Source organism: Harpia harpyja, chromosome 3, assembly GCF_026419915.1.
Source record: "Harpia harpyja isolate bHarHar1 chromosome 3, bHarHar1 primary haplotype, whole genome shotgun sequence".
Classification (NCBI taxonomy): domain Eukaryota; kingdom Metazoa; phylum Chordata; class Aves; order Accipitriformes; family Accipitridae; genus Harpia; species Harpia harpyja.
The window spans coordinates 26,418,506-26,446,454 of NC_068942.1; the positions used below are offsets into that span (position 1 = coordinate 26,418,506).

The following is a 27,949-nucleotide window of genomic DNA, read 5'->3' on the forward strand; positions in this document are numbered from 1 at the left end:
CTGTAGAACTTAAAGCACCCAGTGGTCTTTCTCTTGGCGGCAGGTGAAGGTAACGCCGGCGGAGGTAAGAGGGCCGTTCCCAGCTCCTCGGCAAGCTCCCCTGCCCGAGGGGACCGGTGCCGTACAGGCCGTGCTGTCGGCTGGCAAAGGGGCAGCCAGCGCAGCGTTGGCTGCGGTGGACGGCCCGCCGGCGAGGGGCGGCGGATTTGGGCAGCGGCTGCGCCCGGAGGCGGGAAAGGGGCCACGACGGCGGAGCCGCTGCCGCCAAATCCGTGGGATGCCTTTAGTCCACCCGCGATCATCCATAGTGACCTCCTTTTCCCACCAGTTGCTCCCTACGCACCACCGACACAAGATTTCTTGGTAAAAAACCCCCACGTCGGCATGCTCTTTGAAGCAGGCTACGGCTTTCTCGTGCCCCTGCCCCCAAATAACAGTTCTTTCTGCTTTCCGAAACCGGGTCGCGCTCACCGTGCAGGCGTGTGAGAGCGTGAGCGGGCTGGGAGCAGCACGCAACGGCAAACGAGGCATGAACAACTCCTACCGTCGACCACGGGTTTGGGCTGCGAGCTCTTCAGCCGCAGCGAGGGCCTGAAGCGGGTTCGGTCGTTGAAGCTCCAGCTCTTCTGGACTTTGGTTGGGCTGCCCTCGGTGGCAACGTCGGCACTTGGTGACCGGCGATCTCCAACTGAAGACTGCCTGTTCTTTATACTTTGACCTCGTGGGCTGGCCATCCGGACCCGCTCCTTAAAACTTAGCTTTTGACTGTGAAGAGGAGAAATGTATTTTATTTCATAGTTCCTTCACTCCGTTTCTTTTTTCTACTATATGATAATGGAAAATAATTTCTAAAAATTCTCAATGGTATGAAGCTGTTTCTTACACACTTTTATTTTCGTTGAATGTATTTCATTTGGGAATGAAACCGATTTGGTGTAATTTTTGATAGAGGCATTGTCAATGGCAGTCTATCTTACAGTACGGAATAACCTTGTAAAGGAAATTAAAATTAACAAATAGAAACAAATTTCACCCAATTATTATAGATTAATCGCTAAGATTTTTTTTTTTTTTCTATTCCTTGAATTTTAAATAGGTTTATTTCCATCTTAGTCAGCCCAGCTCAGTGCATTTCTGGCCATGTCTTCAGATAAACAAGAACAAAATGTATTCTATTATTACTGCATGCCATGTAGTATTGTTTGGGGTTTTTTTAAGCAGGCAAAAATACTGTTAGTATACTCATGCTTTTTCAAGATGTGGCACTTGCAACATTTCATACGCATTGTTAGTGATCACTGATATCCAGAATTCCTTGTTACAGCACTTACTTGGACAAGATGAAACCAAAATTAACAAAACATCCAAGAAACAGCGTGATGACTGATTAATGGAAATGTAATGATACGCTGTGTGCTCACTAAAGTCATTGCTGGAGATAAAGCTGGGAGCTGACTACCTGCGGGTGGTATTGGAAAGGCGCTTTAGGGCAGGTATAAGAGCCCAGCCAAGCTCATGACTGTGACTGCTGGATCAATGGTGGTCCCGTCGTCTTAGAGCTGGCCAATTGGAACTGATTTTTTTTCCCTCCTGTGCTTATAATGTATATGTAGATATGTAGATTTTCTACCTCCCAGTGCTTAAATTACCTTTGTTCATGTTCAAACATACCCGATGAACATCCTGTGGTCGCTGTGACTATCTACCTACGCTTTTTCATTATTTAACATTTTTGCTTTTGTTTGTCTCTTCCTGTAGCAGAAGGCACAAAGGGGAAACAGAAAGGAAGTCCAATACCAAGGTTTGGAAACCTTGTTTTAGGTACAAGGTTAGGTTCAATCGCCTGTACAAGGGAATGGTCGTCTTGATCAGTGGTCCTGTTCTTGCAAGGGGAGAGATGACTGGAGCAAGGCAGTAGCTGCTTGTGGTATGATGTTACTGGGTCTTGCAGTCCTACTGCCTTGGCGTAGGCTTCGGGGGTGCTTTTAAAACAGCTATAGCAAAGACTGTCTACCTGTAAATTATAATTGTACTTGAAGTTAAGACACTTTCTAGTACTCTCAAAGTCTTTGCGTTTAACTTCAGCAAGCCCGTAAGATGTTTTCAACAGGAATGAATTCTGCAGCTAATTAGCTAACGCTAACATAGACTATGTGGTCCTTAGGTGTTTAACCTACTGCACTCTGAAAATACAGTGTTAATATGTAATTATATGAGATGGAAAGTAGTTATAAACTTCAGTGGCTGTGAAATGTTGAGATCATCAGATATCTTTGTCCATGCGTAGCGTAGCATAGCATTTCATTCTGAATACAAACATCATTGAGAGCAGAAAGGATGCAGTTTGTAGCAGGCAAAGCACATGCTGGGAAGCTTATAATGAGATAATTTTCAAGAATGCTAAAAAATGAGCACATCAATAGAAAGATTATTAGATAAATGTATTTCTATATGGCATGTTGGATCACTTGAAAGAACACCTTTACTATAATTTCTGAATGTAATCCCCTTCTTCCCTTGCCCAAAGTAAGCAATTGTTGAAATAAACACATCACGGTGCTGGAAATGTTATCTATTTCTATTGCAAATTGTTACCCAGACCTGCAGTACTGTGTGCTGTTGCATACGCAATACAAAAGACCCACAGAACCGACTCTTTGACAGAAAAGTGAGTTCTAAAATTTAATTTTCAATACAAATTACATTTCAAGACTGAATTATGTTTCAGCTCAGGAATCTTTTGCATTGTGCATCTTAATGAAAATACGAGCTCTAAAATATTTATTAACCACATTATTGCATTGTCATACTATACAGCATGAGCAACAGAATCAAAATGGACTTCTTATTAAAGATATTATTCCTAGGCATGTGTCCTTTGTGCTTTTTTTAACTCCTCTTATGGCTCAAATTGTGTTTGCTATTGAAGCGTGAAATCAAATTATATTTTTTTTGACAAATCTTAGAGAAAAAAAGTTTCTGGACAGCTCTCTTCCTGTTGCACTAATTAAAATGAAAGGAAAATTGATAAAATAGCCATAAAAATGATCAGTATGGACCATATTTTTTATAATCCCATTAATTCCAATATAAAAATGAAAGTAAAAAAATGAAAAAAGCATACGTGTTGCTCTGTCAATTAATTTGTACTAATGAAAGCAATGGCTGCCATTAAATGATTTGTACACAGGGTTATTTCATTTATAAAAGCTGAATGGTACACAATGGCTACTTAACCTGAATATCTTTAGTACTCCAAATCAAAGCAATGAGGCAATGGTGAAAGGAACAGTAGACACTTCATCTGTACTAGAGACATTTTTCAAAAGTGCAACAGTGAGAATGAAAATATTAATTTAAAATGCAGACCTCATACTTAAAAAAAAAAAAAAATCTGCTTTGTAGCAATGGCAATGTTATGGCATGCCAAGGGTCCATGCGGAGGATGCTGCATCGTGAAGAGAAACGCAGCCCCTGAAGGAAGCGTGGTTTGGAAACTCTATTTTGCATCTTGAGAGTTTCAACAAAGACACTGGTTATAACAGTTCTTCGCTTCTTGGATCCCCGTTCCTATTTTGAGACTGGTGGGAAATGTTCCTGAAGTCACCGGGTCCTACTCAGTGCAGGCATAAATTGTATGACTTGCAGCAGTGGAGAATTCATGCTTGGGAGAAGAAAGCTGCTGTCCTTGGGAGCACGCTGCCATGGGGCTCTTCTATATATGATAAATAACAGAAGATGGAGGAATAACTGAATTAGAGCATTTGGGGGGCTTCCTGACCAGGCTTTTTCCCACAGTGAAAGTCCCTTTCCTTTCAGGCTACATAGTTCCTGGCTCTTGATTCTCTGTTGCAATAGTGGTAGAGATAGTGTTAGAGATACAGAGTGGAGATAATCTTATGCCCTTTCAAGCATCTTTGGGCACTCTGCACTTGATTCAGTCGACACTGAAGCCCTTAGGGCCCTTTACTCTTATTTAGTGCTGGTTGGATTAGCACTGTCCAGTGCCGTGCTAAAAATCCTTCACCTCTTGCAGGACCTAGTCTATTCTATTTTTCTCTCGACCCTTTTCTCCTCTCTTTTTATATGATATCCAAAGGAAATCCCTTGAGTTAATGCAAACCTGTTAATGCTCATTGGAAATTCACATATCCCTGTAAGTACTCCCAAACTTTAAGTTGAATGTTGGTCCAAAAGGCAAAAATCATGAGAAAGAATCAGGAAAATGAAATTACACAAGTTCCTGAGTCACCCCTAAATGACAAGGATCTGAGAGAACCACAGCTGTGTCCAGTCATCTCTACATTCCTTTAGATGTTTGCCTGTCCATCATTGCTTGTACCTGACGTGATTGATAGTTTATCCCATTTGGTTTATATACGTATTTGCTTCCTATTACAATCTTCCCTGGCAATGGTAATCTCTTTGGACCTATCACTCCTCTATTCATGCAGGTTGCAAGTTGTGGAATATATTCGTGTCGATAACCCTGGAGCTTTGAAGCATCTTTTAGTGGAGATCGATTACAACTGGCACCTGTGGGAAAAAAGCAAGTGACTTTTCTCTATTTGTTTGCCTTCTGGAAAGTCACTTGTAGGATCTTACTGCTTATTCTTCCCGTCAGCGCATGCATGAGCCTTTCACTTCCCTGAGATAGGAAAGGACTTTCTAGTTCTTATTTTTTCTTTTTTAAATTCCATCTTTTCCGCCTGATTTATGAGGGAAGAGGTGTTCAGGGACACTAGAGGTCACTGTAGCTTCACTGCAGGGGGAACGAACACTTCTCTGCTGGACCAAATGGCTAGACTTGAAAAGATTTTGGTTTAATGGATAAATGCCTACAAACCTTTGCTTTTCTCTCCCGTACTCACAGCTCTGTCTGTCTTCCATGGACCATCTTACTATACTTTTTGGTTAACTGAGCATCTTTTTGCCTCCCAGTCCCACTCCCCTACTTCCCTGCCTACCTTCCTGCATTTCTGGTCAAGTTTATCTTCTGCCCTGCTACGGCTTCAGACCTGCAGCACAACTGCTTGCTACTAGTCACAATTTATGTTTTGTTTTTCAGCTTTTCATACTGAGCCGGCTGGTGGAAACGGGAATAAGAAGAAATTGAAATGAATCAGAAGTAACTGGAGGGCCTGAGGGTGAGGGAGAATGCTTTGGATCTCGAGACGAGACAGAAGCTAGAACTGCCAAAAATTATCACCCATGGCAAACAACAGCAAGCAAACGTACGTGCCAATTTTCAGCAGTTAACTTCCAATTAATACAGCTGTTGATTCTTACCAAGCCTACAGATGACTTTACTGAAATTAAGCTAAGTTGAACAAATACAAATGCAATGGATAGGACAGTGAGGCCTGAAGTTCAAACATTCAAGATTTCTCCACCAGTCTCATGCTAGGACCATGAACCCAAGAAATGTAGTGTTATATCTCATACCTTCAATGAGTAATAACAAGAATTTCAGGGACATAATGTCTTAAAAGTTCAATCGTCAAACAGAAAAAAATAAAAGAAGTTCAGGGGGGTTGTGTATTTTTTCCTTTTCCAAAACAGTTTCCAGATGAAGAGAAACTATTTTTTATCTCCTTTTTCTATCATCAGTTTGTACTTCTATTGTCTTTTAAATTATTTTTTAAAAGTACGAAAAAAATTGTAATAAGCTTGAGTTATAAATCAAGGGTTTCTTCCCATAAGATCTATCCCTCTAGGAATTACCATTTTTGGTAAGAGACACAATTTCCACAGAATTCAGCTGAAGCAGATGGTTGATTTCACATGCATTCCTCTACCTTCTAGTACAGGACGCAGGCACAGCTTCCGCGGGCTGTGTCCAAGGGGATTCTTCTCAACAACAGTTGCACATTTTGACTGCTGGTATTGCCTAGCGTGTTATAGCTTAATATTCCCCACTAATTATTAGATGGAGAACTCAGCTGCCACAGTTATAAAAATCCTCTTGGACTTGGGGAAGTGTCTTCACCCAAATATTCAACCCCAGTTTTAGATCTCCGCAGGGTAATGCATTCCAAAAGTTCAAGTCTCAGGCAGAGAAAGGGGAACGGGGCTTCGGCAAACCGCGGCGTGCTGCGCACTGCAATTGTCCGACCAGATGAGCTTCAAAGAATTGGTATTATTGCCATCGTATTAATGTCATTGCAGGCAACAAGCAACAAGGGAATTACAAGCAGTTAAAAATAAATAAATTAAGAAACCTCCTTTGGAGAAGTAAGGAACTTTAAAGCACTACGGAGAGGAAGTAAATGGATCATGCACCTGATGTTAGTTGGCATTCTCAAACATCATGTGAATAGGCAGGATGCTGAATACCTATGTTTCCGAGGGGTGTACATCCTGAAGAGCTTCTGTTTATTACTACAAAGCTTACTAGGAGTGAGGGGAGATAGAGGACCGTGTTACTAAGCATTCCACTGCTAGGTAAGGGGTTAGGATTTCCACCTCAACTTAGATTCTTCATCACTGGCAATTTCTTTTTCATATGGTGCATGCAGAGAGTTTACAATAAATCTACTTTTAGAAACAGATACGGTATAAGAGGTGGAGAGAATTCCAGAGTATAATTTACTTGTTTCCCTCGGAGCAGGGATGAGTTTTTCCCCCAAGCTCCTATACTGGCAAAACTCCTCATTATTGCATCAGAGAGAGTTGTCTGAATAGGGAATTCCTATTCCGGCTCACTAGTTACAACACTGGATGGGTGACGTTCACCCTTTGCAGACACCCAATGCGTGTCCTACACACAGCTTAAGACTGCTTATGCTCTCAGGATGTTGTAAGATTCATCAGTCTTGATCTAGTTTCCTGCACAGGAAGAATTTCAGCCACATTGTATAATTGAACAGGAATAAATATTATTTGCGTTCAGTTTGTGCATTTGTAGATACGTAGAATTTAACATACAGGCTTTTTAAATAACTTGCAGATGTCTAGAACTGATTTATAGAAACATCTCATTTACAGCGTGGATATACCAGAGAGGTTGTCTACTATTACTTTTGATAAATGATTAATTAGAATACTTGTGTATAATATTTTGAGAAATACAACATACATATTTTTCTTAAAATCAATATGAAGCTACAGCCTCATAAGCACAGCTCTCTCAACTCAAATGCACAGCAACATTTAGTTACCTAATGAAAGACTGTAGGTCTATACATGACAAAACGCAAGGATTCATTTCTGTAAATATAAAAGTCATTTTGGTAGGAGAGAAAATAATTAACTTTTACCTAAAGTAATAAAAGTTTTTCTCCACTGTTACTAGAATGGAGTACAGAGCAAAGAGCATACTCAGAAAGCAATGCAATGCACTACTTGTGCAAACACATCTTCATTTAAAGAGTGAAGCAAGAAGCAGCTTACTTCGTTCACATAACATCCCATGCAAGTCACTCAGCATTGCGGTAAGAAAGAAGTTAAATGGTCGAGGACAGTTATCTCGAAGTACGTTGCAGCAGTTTGCATTTACATTTTTACCACAAAAGACCACATACACCACACGTACTTTAAGTGGCACAAACATACAGCAATATATCACCATAAGAACAATAACTGGCCACCGACAAAACGCACCTTTTTTAAAAGGCACTGAGTGGTCCTTAGGGTTTTTACTGTAGACCAGGATCTCAGGAGTTAACTAGTTCATTTTTATACCTACACTAATTTGCAGCAGTGCACATATTAGTTAAGAGTTTCTGAAGGGACAAACATCTTCCATTCGGTGAAAAAATCTGGCCGAATCATTTAAAACCACAACAGTTATCACTAACATGGAGCATGTAATATAGTTTTGACAGCTGGGGTTTTTTTTGCATCTAGCTTCTACTTATTGTAAGTAAATTTGTCTCTTGAAGTGCTCGCAGGTACAACTGGGATTAACATCTCCCGTCCGCACAAATCCCTATTTTGGAGGTACATACTCATTTACTGCCAGCTTCAGTCTCACCTTTAAAAAAGCTGAAGTCAATTTTAAATGTTGCTGTTGAAAGAGTAGGAAATACAGCTGGCAAGCGCAAAAAGTTTGGATCAGGCTGTAATAAATTAATGAGATCAATACGTTGCTAGCAAGCCTGTGAACGTAACATATATGAAAAGTCACAGAACTGACGGAGCAGGTGAAGTGCTCTTGAGGGACATCTCAGAGCAAATCCAGTCCCCTGGAGTTACTGTGACACTAGCAGCAGTTACGTGCCCATCAGGGGAAAGGACGGAGTCGGGCGCCGGAGGAGCAATCTGGAAAGTGGAACGGGACAGGGGTGATCGACGTGAAGATATTACACCCCTGTTTGTGTGTGAGGTGCCGCGATGCTCAGACTCCTCACAGGTGACTGGATCGCCCAGAAGAGTTTGTGAACCGCAGCACAACTCGAGGGCGGATGTATTTCGGGGGTTGATGTGTCACCGACACTTTTTTCCTTGTGTTTTCATTGTTTTCTGCTCAGAGGTAAACTCCGCTATGCTCTGATCGTGCCGATACCGCAGTGCCGGCTGCCGAACGCCTGCTGACTCCCACCCCTAACGAGGTTCGGAGGTAGCGTAATTTCTCTTGTAGCCACCGAGTCCTTTCCCATCCCTAAGGATTCGAGCTATAAGTACGGCCAAGAGCAGCATTTCCTCCTGCTGCCTTAGGACCGTGCCTCTCCAGGGCTTTATTTACGGAGCGAGGATCCCGGCCGGGTGGAAATCCCACCTGCCGAAGGAAGCCCCGAGGATGCTCCCGCGAGGCAGCACGGACCCTCGCCAGGGTGACAGCCGGGCAGTGCCGTCGGGGGGGTCCTCCTCCTGCCATGGGGGGGTGGTGGGCTCCTTCACAAAGCCAAATTCAACTACTTGACCGTAGCTTCAGCTGGGATTCCTGGAACACGTGAGCATCGATTTTATGGTGGAAGCCGGGAGCCGCATCCTTGCCCAGGAGCTGGGTCTGGGGAGGCTGCTCCACTCGCTACTCCGCCTATGTTTGAACTGAGCTTCCCCCCGCAGTTAAAAAGCAAAAAATGGCCTTGTTTTTCCGTACAAAAACTGGGACAAAGAAGCAAATTTCAGCAGCATTAGTCTATCGATACAAGTTTAAAAAAATGCAGTTTGTGATTGTTATCGGTTAACAGTTACAGTTCATTGAACCTACTGTATAGAACCTGAGACATCTACAAGGCGTTAAGAAGCAGCGATTTCACAGATAAAGAAATAAAAGAAACTACAAACCTGCTAGAAGCTTCCCCTTGTTCTTTTCTTCAGGTCAGGGAGTGGGAGGGAAAAACATACTTGTTATGCAGATAGTAATCACATTACTTAGTTACAGATGATGTTAGATATATGATAAACATAAATGGATATATTAATTAATGTACAACACACACGTTACATTGCAACCACAAAAACATTCAAGCAAGACTCGTAACTACAATGCTTCTGAAAAAGAAACTTCTCGGTTGTTTTAACGCATGCATAACATGCTTAGTACATACCACTGCAGACTGAGTTGGCAAAGCACTTAGGCAAAATGCATTGCTGACACATATATAACAGAAAGCTGTAGGCTCTTATTAGATAAAGTTATCTCTGGTAAATAAAAAGGTTTAATTTTAGGATAGCACAGCAATACGCTTATTTAAAATAACAAGTAGATGCACTTTTGAGGGACAGTCGTATTTTAGAATATTTTAGGTGGGATACAGCTTCATTATTTATGTAATTTTATATCCATCCATTTATACCAATGTTGCCTTCAACCTGTTTGTATATGTCAAAAATCAATATTCCATGTAACTTTTAATCTAAATGCTCCTTTTAGTTTGGAGCATTTTGGAGTTACAGTTGTGGTAATGGATTACTTATGGCTCTGTTCTTGTCAACTCTTTGAAATTCAAAGATCAGCTTTGGGTACCCAGCCAAACCTCTTTTTGGCTGAGCTTTTTGGCACACGATTACCTTTTTACTGTCATGTGGATGTTCATCACCCAGCTTTGAGAGAAACCACTAATTCTCTTGCACTGTCTGCAATAACAACAGTTAGGATGCTTATCAGAGCTTTCCCATAAGGCTCTTAGCACTCTCCTTTTTGATCTTTATCAAGTAGCTTTTACTTCCTGACTTGTGCCCCGTATTGACTCAGTCAACTTATTACCTTCTGGTAAATCTTGTACTGAATTATTGAAGTCTTGGGCTGCCAGTGCTCTGTGAATTCTCACCCAGGCTAGGACAGCAAATATTTCCTTTCTGCCAAACTGTGACATCAGGTCTTTTTAGTCATCTTCCATTGACTGTGTGTATAACTGAGGATGTAGTTTGCCCTAAGGAAATACTGAATATATCAGAAGTTATGACGAAAAGGAGCAGAATCCCCAGTGCATTCACCTGCAGAATACCGCAAGGCGCTCTTCCTTTGGAAAGGTAGATCTGCAGCGATAGCCTTACACAGAGGCACGGGCACAAAAATAACATTAAGTCAAGGAACAAGCTCTGCACTAAACTTAGTATTTTTCTCCTTAGAGAGAATTTGGAACTGGGTGAGACATAAACCTTGCTATACGAGTGAGTTTGCGGGAAAATGTGGTGTTTCTTAGATAAATGGCAATGGTTTGTATTTGTCCCACTGTCCTGAGCTCCTAGATAATATTGATCTGATTTGTTAGTTGAAATTTTTAATGAGAGGACTTAAGAAGACAAAACAAGACGAAAGAGACAAATAGTAATTCTCTATAAGCTTGAACAGACATCGAGAACAGCACCAGCTGCCATATTTGTACCTACTTTGTAGGGCTGCAGGTATGCAAGGCCTTCAAATGAGGCTTCCAGGTAGCAATGGAAACCGATTTCTCATCAGCCGCATAACTACGCCATACACACTACGTGCAGGATATATGGTAAAAAAGAAAAAACAAGGCAAGAGGGAGCAGGGGATGAAACAAAAAATTGAAAAGCAGATTAGTAACCAATACAAGTCATGGCTTTCTTTTATCATTCATAGCACTGATACATGCCTGAGGGGAGGAAGAATACTTTCATAATATCGCCAGGTGGCTGTCAGGTTTGTTCGGCTGGCGTCGGTAGAATAAAACCGCCAAGAAGCCTGGTATGGGGAAACAATAGAAAAGCACAAAGGAACCAAGAACATGAAGTGACAATGCCACCGCACTGATTACGGAGAGAGGGGATTTTGCTCAGACTGGGATGTGCTCTATTAGGTTGATTAAGGAAATACCAGTAAAAAACCTACCAAAACTTTTGTGAATCACAGTACACTTTACGCGATAAAGTAAGAGTTACTGGCTTCGGGGAAGCACCAGAAGATATTCAGCACATAAAGGTGCTCAAAAAAGCATCGCAGTGATTTATTGGTGACAAGTCCATAGGGGACACCCACACAAACTCGCAGTCTGAGGTAAAGAAAGTGTCATAATACATTTTGTAAATGATAATGAAAACCAGACAAAAAGCATTTAGAAGAAAAGAGAAGTATTCTCTGTGGTTTGAAACACCGCTAAATGTTCAAAAACATGAAACAAATCATTTCAAAGGTGAGTGGCCAAAGCCTAGCATTGAAAATGTATTCACTATTTAGATTTATAAGGCCATGTAGACAGTAAGACAGATCCTCGGTTCTACAAACTGGAACAGCTTCCCTGATGTCAGCATAACTATATTAATTTGTACTAGCTGAGTATCTGCGCTTTCCTGTATATTGTCAACTGTTAAATGTCATCCAGGTATTCTTGTACAGAGTCTGTGTTTTCCTGCTGCATACCTCCCAGAAATACATCTAGTATTCATCTACAGATGGAGAACCTGTCACTTATTTTGTAAATTGTTCCACTGGTTGGTCATTCTTATTGTCAAAAACCTCTGCATTATTTTTAATTTGAAACTCTTTGGTTTTGGCTTATAGCCAGAGATATTTGTTATGTTTCTGTCTGCTACGTTAAATAGTCCTGGAAGTTTCAGTACTTCCTCTCTGGACTTTTATGTTCAAATAATATTCACACTGAATATTTCTTATAAACTAAAGAAATTGAGAAAAGTATGTCCATATGAAATATTTCAGTTTTCTATAGCGATACCTTAGCTATCTTTAAGTCAGGTAAAGGCTCTAGCAGACCGTATTATCTATGGCAACAGAAGAGTTAGCACAGACTAATTCTACAGAGTAGCTGATTAGAAAATAGACATTATCCTGATAAGCTACAGCACACTGATTTCCATGGTAGTTCATTATCAATATCCACAACAGACAATTTAAAAAAGCCTGGGCACTGTTACAGTAGACAATGGTATGCAGTTCAGACACATCCTGCATTTACGAACATGAAATTTTCTCCAGTCCTGGACTAATTTTTTTCCAATGTTTTCTTTGCTTTCTCCAATTTTCCAGTCTCATTTACAAACTGCAGATGCTGAGTTGGTACCAGTAGCACGTTAGTACCAGTATCACCATACACAGTGGTAATATCAGCCTTCTCCTACTTGTTACCTTTCTGGTTCTGTACCTAAGGACCATAATAAACCAGCTGGAGTAACATGCTGGGAACTTGTATGAAGCTCTTGACCCTTCTTTCCCACTCTTTCTCATCTGTGTATCTCATCCTTGGTCAAATCCTTTCCAGAGTTACTAGTACTGGGATAGAGGCCTCTTGTAATAGCCTGAATTCATTGTTTCTAGATCAAGTTTTGTATTTGGCGTATTGAGACATTTGGTAGGAATCACTCCACCCTGTAAAGTCACCCTGATCATCCTTGGGTTCATTCCCGTGTGCCTGCCCTCATCTTTCCTACTCTGCCAGGCCTTCTGCCATTGGCAAATAGTTCCATCAGCAAGTTTGAATTAATTTCCAGATCACTGAAAATGCTGAACTTGAAAATGAACACGTGAATGCTGAACAGCCATCTCAAATATTTAGTATTTAATAATCATTGAACAGTAATAATGGAAAACATTTATTAACTTTAAGAATGCTTCAAAGACAGCCTGGCATCTATCCTGATCTTATCAGGGAAGTCTAGTATATTCATGCTCAGCTTCTTTATTTGGATTTATTATTTCAGAACTAAAAAACCAGCACAAATGGTAAACATAAAACGCTTGGGATCCCAAGAAAATAAACTAGGATGCTAGAAGATTATTTCCCCCTTTGTTTTTTCAGTGCATCAAGTAGAGTAAAGCTTGGTGCAAAAGCAATCTTTAGAGGATTTTCTCATTTTTAACTAGGACTGTTAATAAAGGAAAAACCCATGAAAAACAGCTGTTTAACAAATATCATGCCACTTTTGCTTAAAAAAAATCTTTCTCAATTGTCGATCTGCACCATCATGTCACTATTGGAGCTGAAACCACTTCAGACAGTTTCAGACATTTTGGAATCGCTAGCACCTACATTTCCCAGCTTTTGAATTGACTAACAGCGAAAGCAATTCTCTGGGTGGGACACACTTCATTTTCACCAAGTATATCACTCATTGGAGCCCTCTAAACCCTGTACTAGATGAAAAGTAGCTTAATATAGGCAAGAGTGCTGTGCTGTCAGTTGGGTTGTCTAGGGATCAATTCTATTTTTCCAAGTAATTCGCTAACTGCAGGCATGCAATTGACATCTTCGACTTGGGTTCTTCAGCATGGATAGAAGAACTCAAAAACTACACATAGAAATGCTACAGACACAATTATGGCAACACACGGCAATCACTGCACAAGATTATTTCATGAAACTAACCAATCTGTTAAACATTATTTCCACAATATTTCCAAATTGAAATAATAAAACTTGCTCCAATATGTACTTTAAATTACCTACTATTATCTTTGCACTGATCTCATATTTACCTGAATTAGACTGGCAGCTGGATTCCTCCTTTTCTCAAAGTGTTTCTGACGATGCTGCTCCTGCACTTTTAACGCGAATCCTGAGCCAAGGATGCCCTGCAATACAATATGTCATTTATCATTATGTAGGTAGTTTTTTCAACAAACATACATAATCAACTAGAAAGATTTTGTGAAGATCGTTATGTCATATGATTGCTTCAGATAACACATTTATGACAGTATAGGACAGTATAAGGCTTAACAACCGTGCCCCTTTCGTGGTGAAGCAGGAGACTCCTTACTTACGAGATAACATCTGTGGTGCTCCCAATGACCACTCATCCCAACCATTGCTTGGGTTTGTGCTACACTATGTTCCTGCAACTCTAAAGGCCACGCGGATATACATATATATATGTGTGTGTGTATACATATATATATAAAATCAAGCAGGAACATTCAGAGGAACTTAAGCCAGGAATGATGATGAAATGACCAGCTGCCAGATATGCCAGATATATACGGACCGCAAAGTCCGTATCTGCAGTGCTTATTATAACTTTTGATTTTGGAAAAGTGAGAAAAGGCCTTGCTTAACAGTTTAAGACCATTTCTTCTCACTCTTTCCTATCTAAATAATCCCCATTGTTCATCCTATAGGCTATGAAAAAAAGCTGATGATGAAACCTCTCCCCTTTTAGCCTTTTTACTTTTGAATAAGTAAGATAAATTTGACTGCTGCTGAACAGACCCAAAGATTGAGAATGTTTCCCTCCTTGGCTTGCAAGGAGTGTAATATTTCTGCTGGGCATGTCTGCATTGTAAGAAAGAGTATTTCCACTTGATTTTTAGTCAGTATAAAATAATATCAGAAATGCTCAAGATTCACACATACATCTTGTTTTACAGACAGACTCAACACTGAAGTGTTTATGAGGAAAATGAGTATCTGTACGTAGATACTACACGAGGAACAAAATTTCTGACATCTGTAATATATAAGGTTATTCACCTTTAACATGTTCATTGTAGTCCTGCTAAAACTAACTTTCTTGTTAGGTGACAAAGGGAATTAATTACAGTAGCTGCCACTAAATGTCAAAGATTCACAAACAGGTAATGTATTATAATTATAATCATAATCATAATGCATTATAATACGCTAGAGATACTGAAATACTCTCTGTACTTAGAGTAAGAAACAAATGCAGTACACTAGATGATTCAATGCTGTTGGCAAATGCTGACTTTTAATCTTGGTTTGTCTATCTGGTTGAAAACAAATGTATTATTATAACACACATGTTTTATAGTGATCTACAGATACTGAATCTGAGTATTAAAGTATTGCTTTTCTGTATACGTTGCACTGGATGCAATACAACAAAATACAAATGTCACTTCTGACTTCATGCTTATTCAATACTAATTTAAAAAAGAAAGGAAATTCACTCTCAAAAATGAAAAGTTATTTCTGAAGCTACACTATATTTTAGCTATTAGATGATTCCCATTTCCATTAAAGTCTCTGGAACATTGATAAAAGCAATGTAAATAAACTGTCACGCTTATTTACAATCATTCACAGAAAATGATAGTTGCATTTTTACATTCAACGACATTAACTTTTGGTTGATTTAATGCCTTCTGCTACTCTCTGTTGGTAGCCTGAACACGGCCATACAAGACAACCTATTAGAAATATCTCACTTTTTTTTTCAATAGAATCTAATTCAGAAAAACATATCAACTGATTTTTTTTCAAAAATCTGAAAGAAAAGCAGTAATATATAAGCCACAATTCATAAAAAAGAAAGGAATTTCAACATTATACAATAGTATGTTACCTAATTTAGGATTATTTCCCAGTTTTGTCCATGCCAAAGAAACTCCCCAAAACTCAAGCAATGACCCCAAACCTTTCGTTTGGATTTTGGATAGCAGTTCACTAGTGTTGTCACAGAGCAACCTTCAGCTTCCTTCAGCTTTTTGTATCGTAACAGCGGGAGGAGCCACAGAAGTTTCCATTACCTTTTTACAAATTTTATAGGCATACTCACAGCAGGTAGTGCAAAGAAAGAAATGCCAAGTAGCGCAAATCCTGCAGAAAGCAACCTTCCAAGCCAAGTAAGAGGAGTTTTGTCTCCGTAGCCAATGGTTGTCAATGTGATCTAAAAAGAAACGAGTGAACATCGTGGTTTACCAGAAGTCACTGAGGGATTAGTTGCAGATTATTTATGTTGCATGAAACAGTGTTTCCACTAAATAATCCAAGACACATGACATATATATAGTTGTTTCTAAAAGAAAACCAAACATAAATAAATTAACGTTAATACATTTTTCTATTAAAACTTAATACTGTTTATGACTGAATAAAACCAAGATAAATAATAAATGTGAGAAAAACACCTAAATAAGCAATAAATAAATTAAAAAAATAATAAAACGGAAGGTCTGGGATCTCAAAGTTGAGTCAAATGATGGGAAATTATGTGAGTCGGGCAGAAAAAAGTGTTCTTTTCCATGGTCGTAAAGGTGTTTCACCTATTTTCTGCAGGGAAATATAACTGTATGTATTTGCACAACTACACAAATGTAATAGTGGAAAACTACAGTAGGGAGGAAGTTGAAGTTCACAGATGATATGAAGTCAAAGGAAGAGCAAGCAGCAGCTGCATTTTCCACAAGACCACCAGTAAAATTTGAAGTGGATTATCGTCTGAAACACAAAACCCAGTAATCAGTAGCTGGAAGGAAATTTAAGTAAAGTTCCTGGTCCTTTCCCCTTCCTTATGAGAGGCTCGGATATACCTATATCACTCCTGATGTGAAGGTCCAAAGACTACAACTACTACGCAGCGGATGCAGAGGTACCTCAGGCTGTTGGACAACGTTAGCTGGGACCTACGTGGGGAGAGAAAGAGGACAGCATCTGTAATCCCTTCGCCTGGTGAGCGTCATCAGAGGCTCAACACACAGATGTTTCAAAAGTTGTGCGGTGGAGGCCAGCACCCGCGCCATGGAGCACCGGTGCGGGTGACGGCGGAGTTTGGTACCCGTGGGAGGGCTCTCCACGTGCAACTCGTTGGCCGCAGGCCACGTCGAAATGCAAACGCCGCTGGGATAATGGTGCGTGGTTGTGGTTTACCGAGCGTATCTCCAAGGCAAAAGATTCCGGCTTCAAGCCTGCGTGTGGCTGAGGGTCTTTCCCGACCCAAGGAAACGTCCTCCAGGCTACTCGTGGCCTGGGAAGCGTGCCAGTCCCAAACCTGGGGACTGGGCTGGTGGGAGAAAGTCACGGCTCTGCGCTTCCCTCGTGGGGAGCGGGGACCCAGCCCGCTGCCTGGTGCGGGCAGAGCGGAGGATTTCCAAAGAGCTGGTGGGAAGCTGCAGGGCGCGTCCTCGGGCAATGGCACACGCTGTTAAAGGACAAAGATAGACAACAGTAGGCTGAATGCCAAGGACTCCAGAGCCTGTTATTAGCGGAGAACATGTGCACGGAGAATTATTTTACATCGTGTACCAAATGTGGGCAAGTTCAGGCTTAGCAAATATTCTGGCAGGAATGAATTCTTCAGGAAAATGCCTTCTAGAGACATTATTTTGCTTCCAGCTTCCTCAAAGTTCATTCCTAGGCAAGACGGCCAAAGCAATTCTATTTAATGCCGGGGTCACCACAGGACAAAAGAAGGAAAGTCTTTTGGAAGTAATTAGATTTCAACTATTTAGGGCTCTGTAGATAGTAAACAGTGCTTTTAATTGCTCCCATTGTTGGGAACAAGCTGCGGGTGTAATTTACCCTGAGCGCGCCATAGTGACTAAAAGAGAGTGAGCTGAACTAAGGCTGCAGCTGAAATTTCCAGTGGTTATCAAGTCTCAAGTTTTGTAATGCTAGCCCGGTCACAGACACACCGCCTCACGTGCTTATCAGGTCTCGCTCTCCTTCCTTGCTCCTCTTCACTTCCCTGCCCCATCCCCTCTCCCCGGCTTTTGCTGGACTCTTTGGAGAGCCAGTGCAACCCAGGAAGGTGGAGAGAATTATCCACATTTCTGCGTGGTTTGTTTCTGCTCTTTCGGTGAGTTGTGTTAGCTCATGGAGGCACCTAACGAATTCCAGAGCCTGCACAAGGCAGCGTGCGGCTGAGATTGAGCGATAAGGAGGAAGGGAGATGGGAAGGCAGCTCCCTCTTTCCAGGCAGAGGTGAGCTGATGCAACCGCGCTCTTGCCCTGGCAGAGGGGCTCGATTTGGATTTCCTTTGTCGGTTGAAGAAGGTATTCCCAGCTCTTCTCGTCAGAGCGCAAGTGCAGAACAGTTTGAGGCTATTAAGACTCCGAGAGCAGCGAAGCGCTTGAACAGATGAATCCCTGAATAAAAGTTTGTCAAAATTCATTTCCAGGACAGTCACTGCGAAGCAGTTTGAGGCTCTGGAACAAGCCTGGTTTCTTGGCTTCTGTCCAGCTCCCTATCTCTGCCAGACGCTGGAAAGTACAGAGATATCTCCTGCCTGGGCTGACAAGAAGGAAACAGAACTAAGTGTCATCTGCATATTAATGATATTGCCACCAAACTGTCTTCCAAAGAAGTCAAAGATAAACTTGAACCTTTGGGATCCGACATCTGGGAGCAATCCAAAACCAGGAGCAGTCACACAGACTGTATCTCTGGAACTTATCCAAAGAAAATAACAAGATCATATTAAAGCCTTTCCCCCCATTCTTTCAGGTCCTGAGGACTTAATGGTATCAGTCTGTGATTAAGAATATCAGTGGCTTCTTGCTCACATTGAGCTGTTTTATCTCAGGATGGTCTTTACATGGGCGTATAGGTGTCAGCACCGTGCCGTATCGCCTTACTCAACGTTGAACAAATGGGTTTGACCTTCATTTTATGTTCCTCTCATCACACAACTGAGAAAATATTTTTCCAGACAACTTCAGGGTCAAGTTCAGGAATAATCCTCCGCATCTTTGTTGGTGCTGCAAGCGAATGACTAAACCACTGGCCAGGCCCTGACTGGCATAATGCTGAGGTTAAATTAACTGAACAGGGTGTGGAAAACTACTGGACGTGAGACTGTGACAACATGAGAAATTTCCAGACGTCACTGATAATAACGTAAGAAGCAGAGAGAAGTTACAGCTAGCACTGTGAGGGAAGGTTGGATCCCACGGGTGGTTAAGGGAGAAGTGACCAAAGTTCAAAGGTGACCGGCGGAAATTATTTGGGACCTTTCAGGGATCACAGTCTTGCAAGGACAACGGCACCTAGGTGACGGCATCAGCGGTACCGTACAAGGCCAAGAGTGACTAGGTGACAGAACTACAAAATCTGTAGGAAACCTGTGCAGGTAATTAGGGACAGGTTGTATATTTGAGAGGAGACTTGGTCAGAGGAAGCGAAGTGGTGAAAAAGAGGATCAAGATACTGTAAAAGAAATAACTAGGTGCGCAAATCATGTCTTTCTGGGGATACCGGCTGAGGAGCCCCGTGTCTGATCACCACAGCCTAAACCAGGACAATAAACCAAGTCCTTTAGAGTTTACCTGTACAGGACTCATTTCACCTAACTTGAAAAATAAAACGCTTAGGTGTTTAGCATGTCTGGTCACCGCAACATGCACAATGGAAAGAGAGATTCCTCCAGCGGGTAACTCATCCTATCCTAAAATGTAGGACTTGGGCTTGCGGGAAAACAAGTGTCTAGTGCCACCGGAGATGCCCTAGGGCATCTGAACAGGGACCACCCGCAGGAGAGGCAGCGGATCCTCCAGCAGATCTTCCAGGGCACTGTATGTCTGTGTTCAAGCAACTGAATCACATTCCTACATGGCTAAACGAGCTAGCTGAGTCCTATCTTGTGTACCAGGTGCAAACCACTCCGTTTTGGTTGCTTCTATAAATGAGGTGTCTGGACAGACCAGCCAAGGCAGGCAGTGTCATCTGGCTAGACTCAAAACTCACAACGATGATAGAACTTCTGTTGTATCTCATTGCTGGAGCTAATAAATATGCTAATAGTAAGTGAGGTAATATAATAATGAATGTGATTATATAAGCTAGGTGCCTTCAATTAGACGAGATAGGACCCAGGAGGCCCCCCTCTCTACCCTAATATTTCTTTCTGATGTCATTTTATGTCCTGCTAGCAGTACTTACCTTTTGAAACTTTACCTGACATCAATTAACTGAAAAAAATGTAGTTCGCTCATGCTATCATTACATTAAATGGGAAGAATGTCATCGATATTAACTCATTTGAGCTAGTAATTGTGACAATATTATTCAGTGTAATATGTTTTGTTCACCTACAGGTCACTGTGGAGTGCCAGAGCCATTCTGTATCCAACTGTAACTACTGGACACCACTTGAAAATAATGACTTATTAAGAGAAACTCTGTCAAATGTGTAAGAGAGACAGGAATCTTAATTGCATTACATTTGCAGGTAAAACTAATTAACGTACAACCTAAATGCCACTATAAGCACACACAGTTCTAGCTAACACTAGCAGTTCTCAGAAAACCATGCATGGTTTGCTTTTGAAATACTTAAGTTTTTAAATTGATCTTTTGTTCCCATATAGTTTGGTTATTCTATTCTGCTAAATGAATTTACCTTCTCTACCAAAGCAAATTTTGAACTTGAGCTCTTCATATAACACACCCTGTTGGGTGCTATTGTGTTTGGCAGCACTGTGGGGACCCCAACGCCAAGAATATTCACAACAGTAACATTAGCATGATGTTTAAGCTGCGCATTGCACAGTACAACGTGCAATTGCAAATACAGTGGAGTATTCCTATGTAAATATCAGGATGCCATATCCTGCCTTTCATCTCAGCGTAAAAATGCAGGCTTCAGAAATGGAGTCACTGAAATGACCATAGCAGGGTATGGCCCTCAAATAATTGGAATTGATGAATGGGTTAATTGCTGCATGCTGGGTCTGGTCTTGTAAGGGGGGGCAAAAGTGCCCCTAAAAGCCTGAAATTTAAGGTGACTATTTGCACCTGACTTCAATGGAGTCTTTTCTTTCTTGTACCTCTGCCATCACAGAATTCAGTCTGGGATTTGGTAGATGCTCTGTGGTTTAAGTTAGAACAACTTTTGCAAATAGACAAATCAATGAGGCTAAGCATTGATTTCCCCTAGAATGCCATACAATCTGACCTTTTCAAAATCTGCATGTGGGTTACTCTGGCAGTAAAAACAACCATGACTAAGAAGCACATTATGCATTTCCCACATACTGTTTTACATATTATACAAAAAATACTATTATTAAAATGGCAAAGATAACAGGTAAGGGGGAACACTGATCTTCAGTAACTTTGTGCACTTAAGCACATTAAAAATTTAAATGTATTCATGTCACACACTTGGGAAAGAAAAAAGATATAGAAATATACAATACAGATTGTTTTCAGGTTTTTGATTACAGTTTGTTGTTTTTCCTGCTGATGTCAAGAAAAGATTCCTATTTTCTCAGTTGCACCACTTATCTGACCTATGAGTCATACTTTTTCACTTCATAGTGTACAAAATATTTTAAGCACCACTTTATACAATGATTATTTTTCAGCAGGGCTTTTCCTTAAAAAATAGCAGTCAGCAGGTAGTGGAGAAGCAAATTCTAAAATAAAGACCTTGTTCCTGCTGCCGGAGCTGTTGAGGGAGAAGGATCTGGATCTAACCTGAGCCTCAGCCAGATGTCAGAGTTGAGGTCTGAGGTTGCTGGGACCGTCCCGTTCCTCATCCATAGGTTTCCCCAGCAGGCAGGTGGGTACAATCCTCTGCTTAGTCCAAACTCCCTGCCTATGCAGTGCTAAGTCACCCACGGCTTTGCGGAGAGGTAGACGGTGTTCCCTGGAGAATCGAACGGCTGAAAACCCGCATTGCCAGACCCACCCGCTGCCACCGGAGATTCTCTCGCGGGACCGCGTCCCCACTGCCACCCCCAAAGGGGCAACGGTGTTTGCAGACTGCCAGAGCCAGGGTACCCATCGGCGAGGACCCCAGCATCCCAAGCCAGATGCTTCCCAACCGTGTCAATACAGGCAGGTTAGAAAGCTTTAAGCCAAACCTAGACCTCAGCTTTTGAAGAAAAGTGAAACAAAATAAACTACAGTGATGGGGCCGAGGGTAAAACCTTCTCTCATGACTTTAGCCGATACGAATTTTACACGGGTTTGGATTACAGGATAGAAATGTGTATTTTATCAGAGAACTGCCTTGATGCTCTAAAGCAACAAGTTTCAGGAAAAATATTTTTGTATATTTGTAGATGCACAAGTAAGACCTACCAGGTCTGGCTTTTCCAAGCTCCCAATTTTGTGCACTGGTAACACAGAAATCTAGTCTCTAGGGAAGACGTGTAACAAACGATTAACTCTTCAATGAACAAACTTCAAATACAAACTAATACAAATACTAATACAAAACCAAACTAATCCTACTAATAGGCAACGACCTTGACCTTTGCTCAAAACATAACCAAAACTTATTAAAAATATTTCTCAAGGATTTCAAGCATTTTGGAAAGGGCTTTTGCACAGTCCATCTATGCATGCTCCGAGCCTGTGGATACCACTGAGTGCAGATGAAGTCTTGTCAGCAGAAGGTCTGAGGTGCGAAAGCTTCATTTCTGCATCCCTCTGGTGAGGAGAGGTGGCAGAGGCTGGTTCAGATCTTGCACTTACTCCAGGAAAACTAACGAGTGCTCTAGGTTATGTCAGCATTAATGATCTCACAGGCATCACGTCACTACTCAGACACTGTCAGAGCTCATGGTGTTTGTTCTACTGCATCAGAAGGAAAAGAAAAGCAGTTTATACTGCCTGGCAATGGCTCTGCCATAGGCTTTGTTGGGGCAGATTTCTTAAGCTGCCTAAGTAACTCCCGCACAGTGCAGGCGTCTAGCTCACTACAGGGCATTTTTAAGCAAAAACCCCTACACACTATGCCATAAAAAAAAAATTCAAAATTTCAGACCTAGTTTTTCGTTGTTCATTTAAAGCCTGGTTTATTTAAACATGTAAGCATTCCTATAATCCTCCTTCTTTCAGAAAAGCAGTCAGGCATGTACTTAGATCCCACAGTTTTCAACAAAGGAAAACCAATTGATTTGATAGTTAAGCATGAGCTCAACTAAATCAGGGCTTTTACACCTGTAAAAATAACACTGCTGAACCAGAATGGGAATATTTATTCTTGCTTTTTGTGCTTTAGGTACAGAGGAGGGAGAAACAACATTATTCTAAGGGTGCTGATGATACTCTTCCCTTCACCGCAAAGCTGATGTGAGAATTTTTTCCCTCTTTCTTTCCTGACACTTGCTCCTCTTCCTGCACTGCAGCTTACAGTCCTCTGATTTGGATCAAAGCGGCTCTTTGTGGGACCATATTACAAACTGTATTACTGAAAGGATCTGGGTTAAAAAATAAAATGCTTTCTTCTCTTGAAGGTTTAGTGGTCTGGTTTGCAGCAGGAACACATAAACAGCTGTTCTGCAAGATGGGGTGAAATGAACTATGGATGTGCAAGAGAACAGCTGGAGGAAGAAGCTTCTCAGACCAGTTTTCTGCAAGTGAAAACAATTCACTGAACAGCACACTAAGTTAAAATCCACAGTAGTTGAAATTCTAGCATACTGGTTAAAGAGTGTGTATTATTTTTCTGTACTTACTGTGCCCCACCAGAGAGCATCTGCATATGTGGAGAATTGGTTATTTGCATCTTTTTCCACCAGATAAACCAGGAAAGACGAAAAGATGAGTACTAAAAATCCTATGTACCAGGCTGTGATTAATTCCTAGATAAAAGAAACCAGAGATCAATATCCATTTGAAAGACTGAACAGAATGGCATTTCAAGGAAAACATAATGAAAAGATCTATATATTTTTTTTGGCATTAGAGCAGTTAAAAGTCAAATGCTTCCCTACGGATGCAAATTTTCTCTGAAAGTGGACCAAATCCAGTCCTGTGATGCTTCAGCAACTTCACCAGTATATATCAAATTACAACAGCATATCAAGGACAACATTTTCAACATATTGCAAAAACTGTTAGCATTTAACATGGCCTGATGTATCTGTGCTAATGCCCATTACAACTTGATGTTACTTCAGAAAATTTTAGGTATTCTGCTCAAAACTGATAAATGTTTGTTTCCTTGGCTTCTTGTTGAATCACATCGAGTGAAACTATCAACCAGACAAAATCAGCATCTAGCATTACGTACCTTGCTATGTGCATAAACTACTGAACCTAATAATTTCCAAGTGCCTCCTCTTCGGTCCATGCGCACCATACGAAGGATCTGTAGGAAACGAAGACTTCTCAGTGCTGATGTTGCAAAAATGTTACCCTGAGTTTTTGCAGAAACAACTGCTATTGAAGCGATGAGAACAATGATGTCTGAAAGAAATACATTACAGAAAACATTAATGACCAAGCACCAATAAATAACACATATATGTACATGAGCTGAATGAGGGGACAAAAGAGAGACTCCTGCGGTGGGTGGGAAACCGAAGGACTGAGATTCCTCTTTGAGGTAGGGATGTGAGGTCAGGGCTGGTGTCAAAAACTAGCTTGGGAGCCTCCAGGGCGAAAACTGAGGGTAGTAATTTTGAAAACATGTGGATAAATGGAGCAGTGTTGAAGGAACCTCATCAGCTTTGAAGCCTGATGTAGCAAACTGTATAAATCAGTAGATGGATTAGAACTTTTTCCTTTTATATCTTTTCCCATAGCAACTTTCTTATGAAACGGCAAAAAAGAAAACAAAGATAAGAAAAAAATAGAGCAGCCCCAAGTGGCGAGAGTCCAGTGGAACCGGACTTAGAAGCACAGGTATTAATTTCCTATGAGTACAAACACTGTGTGGTTGAGGCATGTAGTTTCTGGACATAACTCCCCTGATGTACCATTTCCTGGAAAGGAAGAAATACAGTGCTGGGTACTCAGAAGCATTCTTTTAGCTGGCAGCCTGGAAAGTTTGTTGAAACCCAGCAAGTGTTAGGATTTATTTCTTCAGGTCACAGATTCAAACTGTGAGTTCATTCCGCATGAACTAATCAGCCAACTGCCCTTAATGCCAGGACAGCATTTAAAGGGAGAGGAGGAAAAACAGCACAGTGATGGCACACGGATGCTGTGTGAAGGCATAATGTTCTTTTACGATGATTGGGGCAGACACACTGGTGGGCATGGAGGGGAAAAGCATAGAACAAGCTCTGTGTTACTTCATCACCTCATAATTAATTTCCTGACCTTCTTCAAAAGCTTAAAGAGCGTCTGTAAAAAATACCTGCTTTAAATCTTAGGATTTTGTGGTGTTTGTGTGTTTCTATGCAAGGATAATCTAAACCCATGTTTGCCAGTGAAGAACTGAAAGGAAGTTCTTGTTGACACAAGTTTTGTGTCTTTTGTGTTGGGTATGAACACTCATCTTGTCCCAAGCATAGCTCCTACAAGTCAAGAATGACCCAGCAAGTGAAAAGGCCTGTTCCACCCAGTACAGTAGAAAATAGCCTTGGTTCATTCTGCTCAGCCACCAAAGAAAGCTGAGGTCCAAATACCCTTGCCTGCAAACATCCTGGGTTTCTTTGAACTCACCTATGGATGGCTTTGTCCTCTTACTACAATACTAAAGGTACAGACAACCTGTGGTTTAAGGAGCAGGACACTAAATTAAATTGTGGAAATCCTTGTCACAAGATGCTATAAGTTTACTTAAGTTCAAAGCCAGCAGGATGATCTCATGGGAGAAGATTTAATCGCGGGCTAATTAATACCAAGAGCCCACTTCTGTCTCAGGACTTCTCCAATTAGCAAGCTGTTGGAGGCTGAGAGACTCTTATGGAGAAATATCGTTGTATGTTTGCCCTGCTCGTGTAATCTTCTCTGACTGTTCACTGTTGGCTAGTGTGTCACTGTTGGACACAGTGTGTTAGGCTAGGCTGACCTTATGCCTGTCTTATGCTCTGACATTTTCAAATGCCTTTGGCTACTACACAGGTGGATCATAGGCAGCTACTATATAATTGGCTACCAAAAAAGCTGGATTTGCCTCTAGATGTAAATCCAACATGTTCAGAGATGAAGAAGAGCCAGAAATGGATAAAGTATCCTGGGGTGTCTCTGCCAAGAACAAGTCTCAAGAGCACGACAACCAGATGCAGGAGGTCTGGGTGAGAATTCAGAAATAGGACAACTGACCAGGAAAAGTTAGACATCACAAATTCTAACGGAGATCAGAAAAATAGATGGGGTGGGATTCAGCTCCACGTGAAGACATTTAAATTTAGGTGTCCGCATGTGAAGCAGGTGCCTAAACTCCCTGTGCAGCACAAGGAAATCACGTCAACTGAGAGAGGCGCAGCTAATCCTCAGGAAGGCTCCCGCTAGCTGACCCGTGCTCTGGGCTTGGTACAAAAAAGGCTCGGTTCAGCTGCCCGAATTTATTTGTCCAGTGCCATTTGAGATGCCTTAAGGTATCTGAGACATCCCCTAGGTCTGACAGCTATGCTCTCAGACCTGGGAAGGCTGTGCACTTCAGGAGAAGTCGCTACAGAGCAGGGAATATCATGTAACGGGACACTTCTATGTACGCCGCCGAACTAAGCCCTAGATCTTGACCGACTATGCTGGAAGTATAGACACGTAGCACACACGTACCCACCTACAAGCAAACTTCTATATTTAGGTGTGTTTATCTGGATCTGAGGCTCGCATAGAGCGTGCTGGAAAGCCTTGAGCAACACGGACTGTGTTGAAGAAAGACCGTCCCTGGTGACTAACACGATGGCAAGGTTAGCTTGGCTTGTCCCACGCTGCTCCGAGCAGAGCAGCAATGTAAGAGCCATTTTTAATTAGTGGTGACTGGCTAGCAGCAAGTCAGATATCATTAGAAAAGCAGCGTGCACTCCTGCAAATCATTCTTAGAACTTAGAAGAGAGTAAGGTCACCCAAATATTATGAATTATGCATTTGGTCTCAAAATTATTAAAGTGTTTACTGGGGGTTTTGGTTACCCTCAACCACTATCAATAGGACAGTTTGTTACAAAAGCCAATGATTTGCCCCTGCTCTTATCCCTGCCCATTCCAGGAGCTCTGACAGCTTTCCTTACAACATGGAGTTACCTGGAGGCCCCCCCACTGCAAAAAATTCAAATTAATTCAGTTTTGTCAGCACTGCACAGCATCTGCCCTGTGCTGCTGGGAACCCTCTGCCCCACTGAGGGTCTCTGGTCCCCTCTGACCACGAGAGACAAAGAAGCCAACAGCACCATAGCTGTCTTTTCCCTTTTTTAAAGTGTTGGTTCAAGGGAGTTATCTACTTGTGTATAACCTTCTAGATGGAGGGTAGGGATAGGGAGAGGCAAAAGGAGGAGAGCCTGAGGAAATGGGGGAGCAGAAAATGCACTGGCACATGTTTAAAAAACAGTTGGAGGGAAGAGAGCCTTCCCGGACTAGGCTGGTGGTTTTTTCACACCTTGCTTTCTCATCTTCTTCACCTCTTCACAATACACCCACCCCTCCCAAACCACCCCCCCCCCCCAACTCCTCAGGCTGGGAATAGGGAAGGAAAGAGTGTGTCCATTGCCTAAGGCAGCGCTCCCTGGCTGCGTTTCCCTCGGAAGCAGGGAAGGCAGGCAGGCACATTATTTCAGCATAGTTTAACTTGCCAGGAACAGGTGTAAGATAAATCAAAATAAACCCTTCTTGGAATGAAATCAGAGTCCAAAGAAGTTTGCAACAGTTGAAAGTCACTTCTGAGTATGTTAAACTTGCTTCGTTTTCTTCTCTAAGCATACCCTGGAAAAATGAAAAGTTAAGTACTTCATGATTCTCTCCCTGCCACATTTTTTCCCAGCAAACCTCAGGTGCCATTTGCCCTCTTTTAAGCAAGAGAGCAAAATATTCTTCTGAACTTTCCTTCATACTCTACTTGAATTTAGCTAAAATCTCCATGGTATTTCTGTATTTTAAGGAGGCTTTAGCAAACTTCTATCAATATTTTCCTCTTTTACTTTTAGTGGCAAAACTGGGAAATCAAGAAGAAGTAAACAGCAACATTTCAATTAATTTAATGGGGACTCAAGTTTCAC

At 41.5% G+C, this 27,949-nt stretch overlaps 1 protein-coding gene across 1 annotated transcript in view; it reads right to left on the reverse strand.

The window, feature by feature from the left end:
• KCNQ5 (potassium voltage-gated channel subfamily Q member 5) overlaps nucleotides 1-27,949 on the reverse strand; it is a 292,976-nt gene that overhangs the window by 27,133 nt on the left and 237,894 nt on the right. The window contains exons 4-10 of the mRNA XM_052781719.1: nucleotides 24,074-24,249; nucleotides 23,517-23,642; nucleotides 15,886-15,996; nucleotides 13,844-13,939; nucleotides 10,780-10,874; nucleotides 9,232-9,258; nucleotides 545-765 (exon numbers count right to left, since the gene is read on the reverse strand). Coding sequence (XP_052637679.1) covers nucleotides 545-765; nucleotides 9,232-9,258; nucleotides 10,780-10,874; nucleotides 13,844-13,939; nucleotides 15,886-15,996; nucleotides 23,517-23,642; nucleotides 24,074-24,249 — 852 coding nt within the window. The remainder of the gene's footprint in view (nucleotides 1-544; nucleotides 766-9,231; nucleotides 9,259-10,779; nucleotides 10,875-13,843; nucleotides 13,940-15,885; nucleotides 15,997-23,516; nucleotides 23,643-24,073; nucleotides 24,250-27,949) is intronic.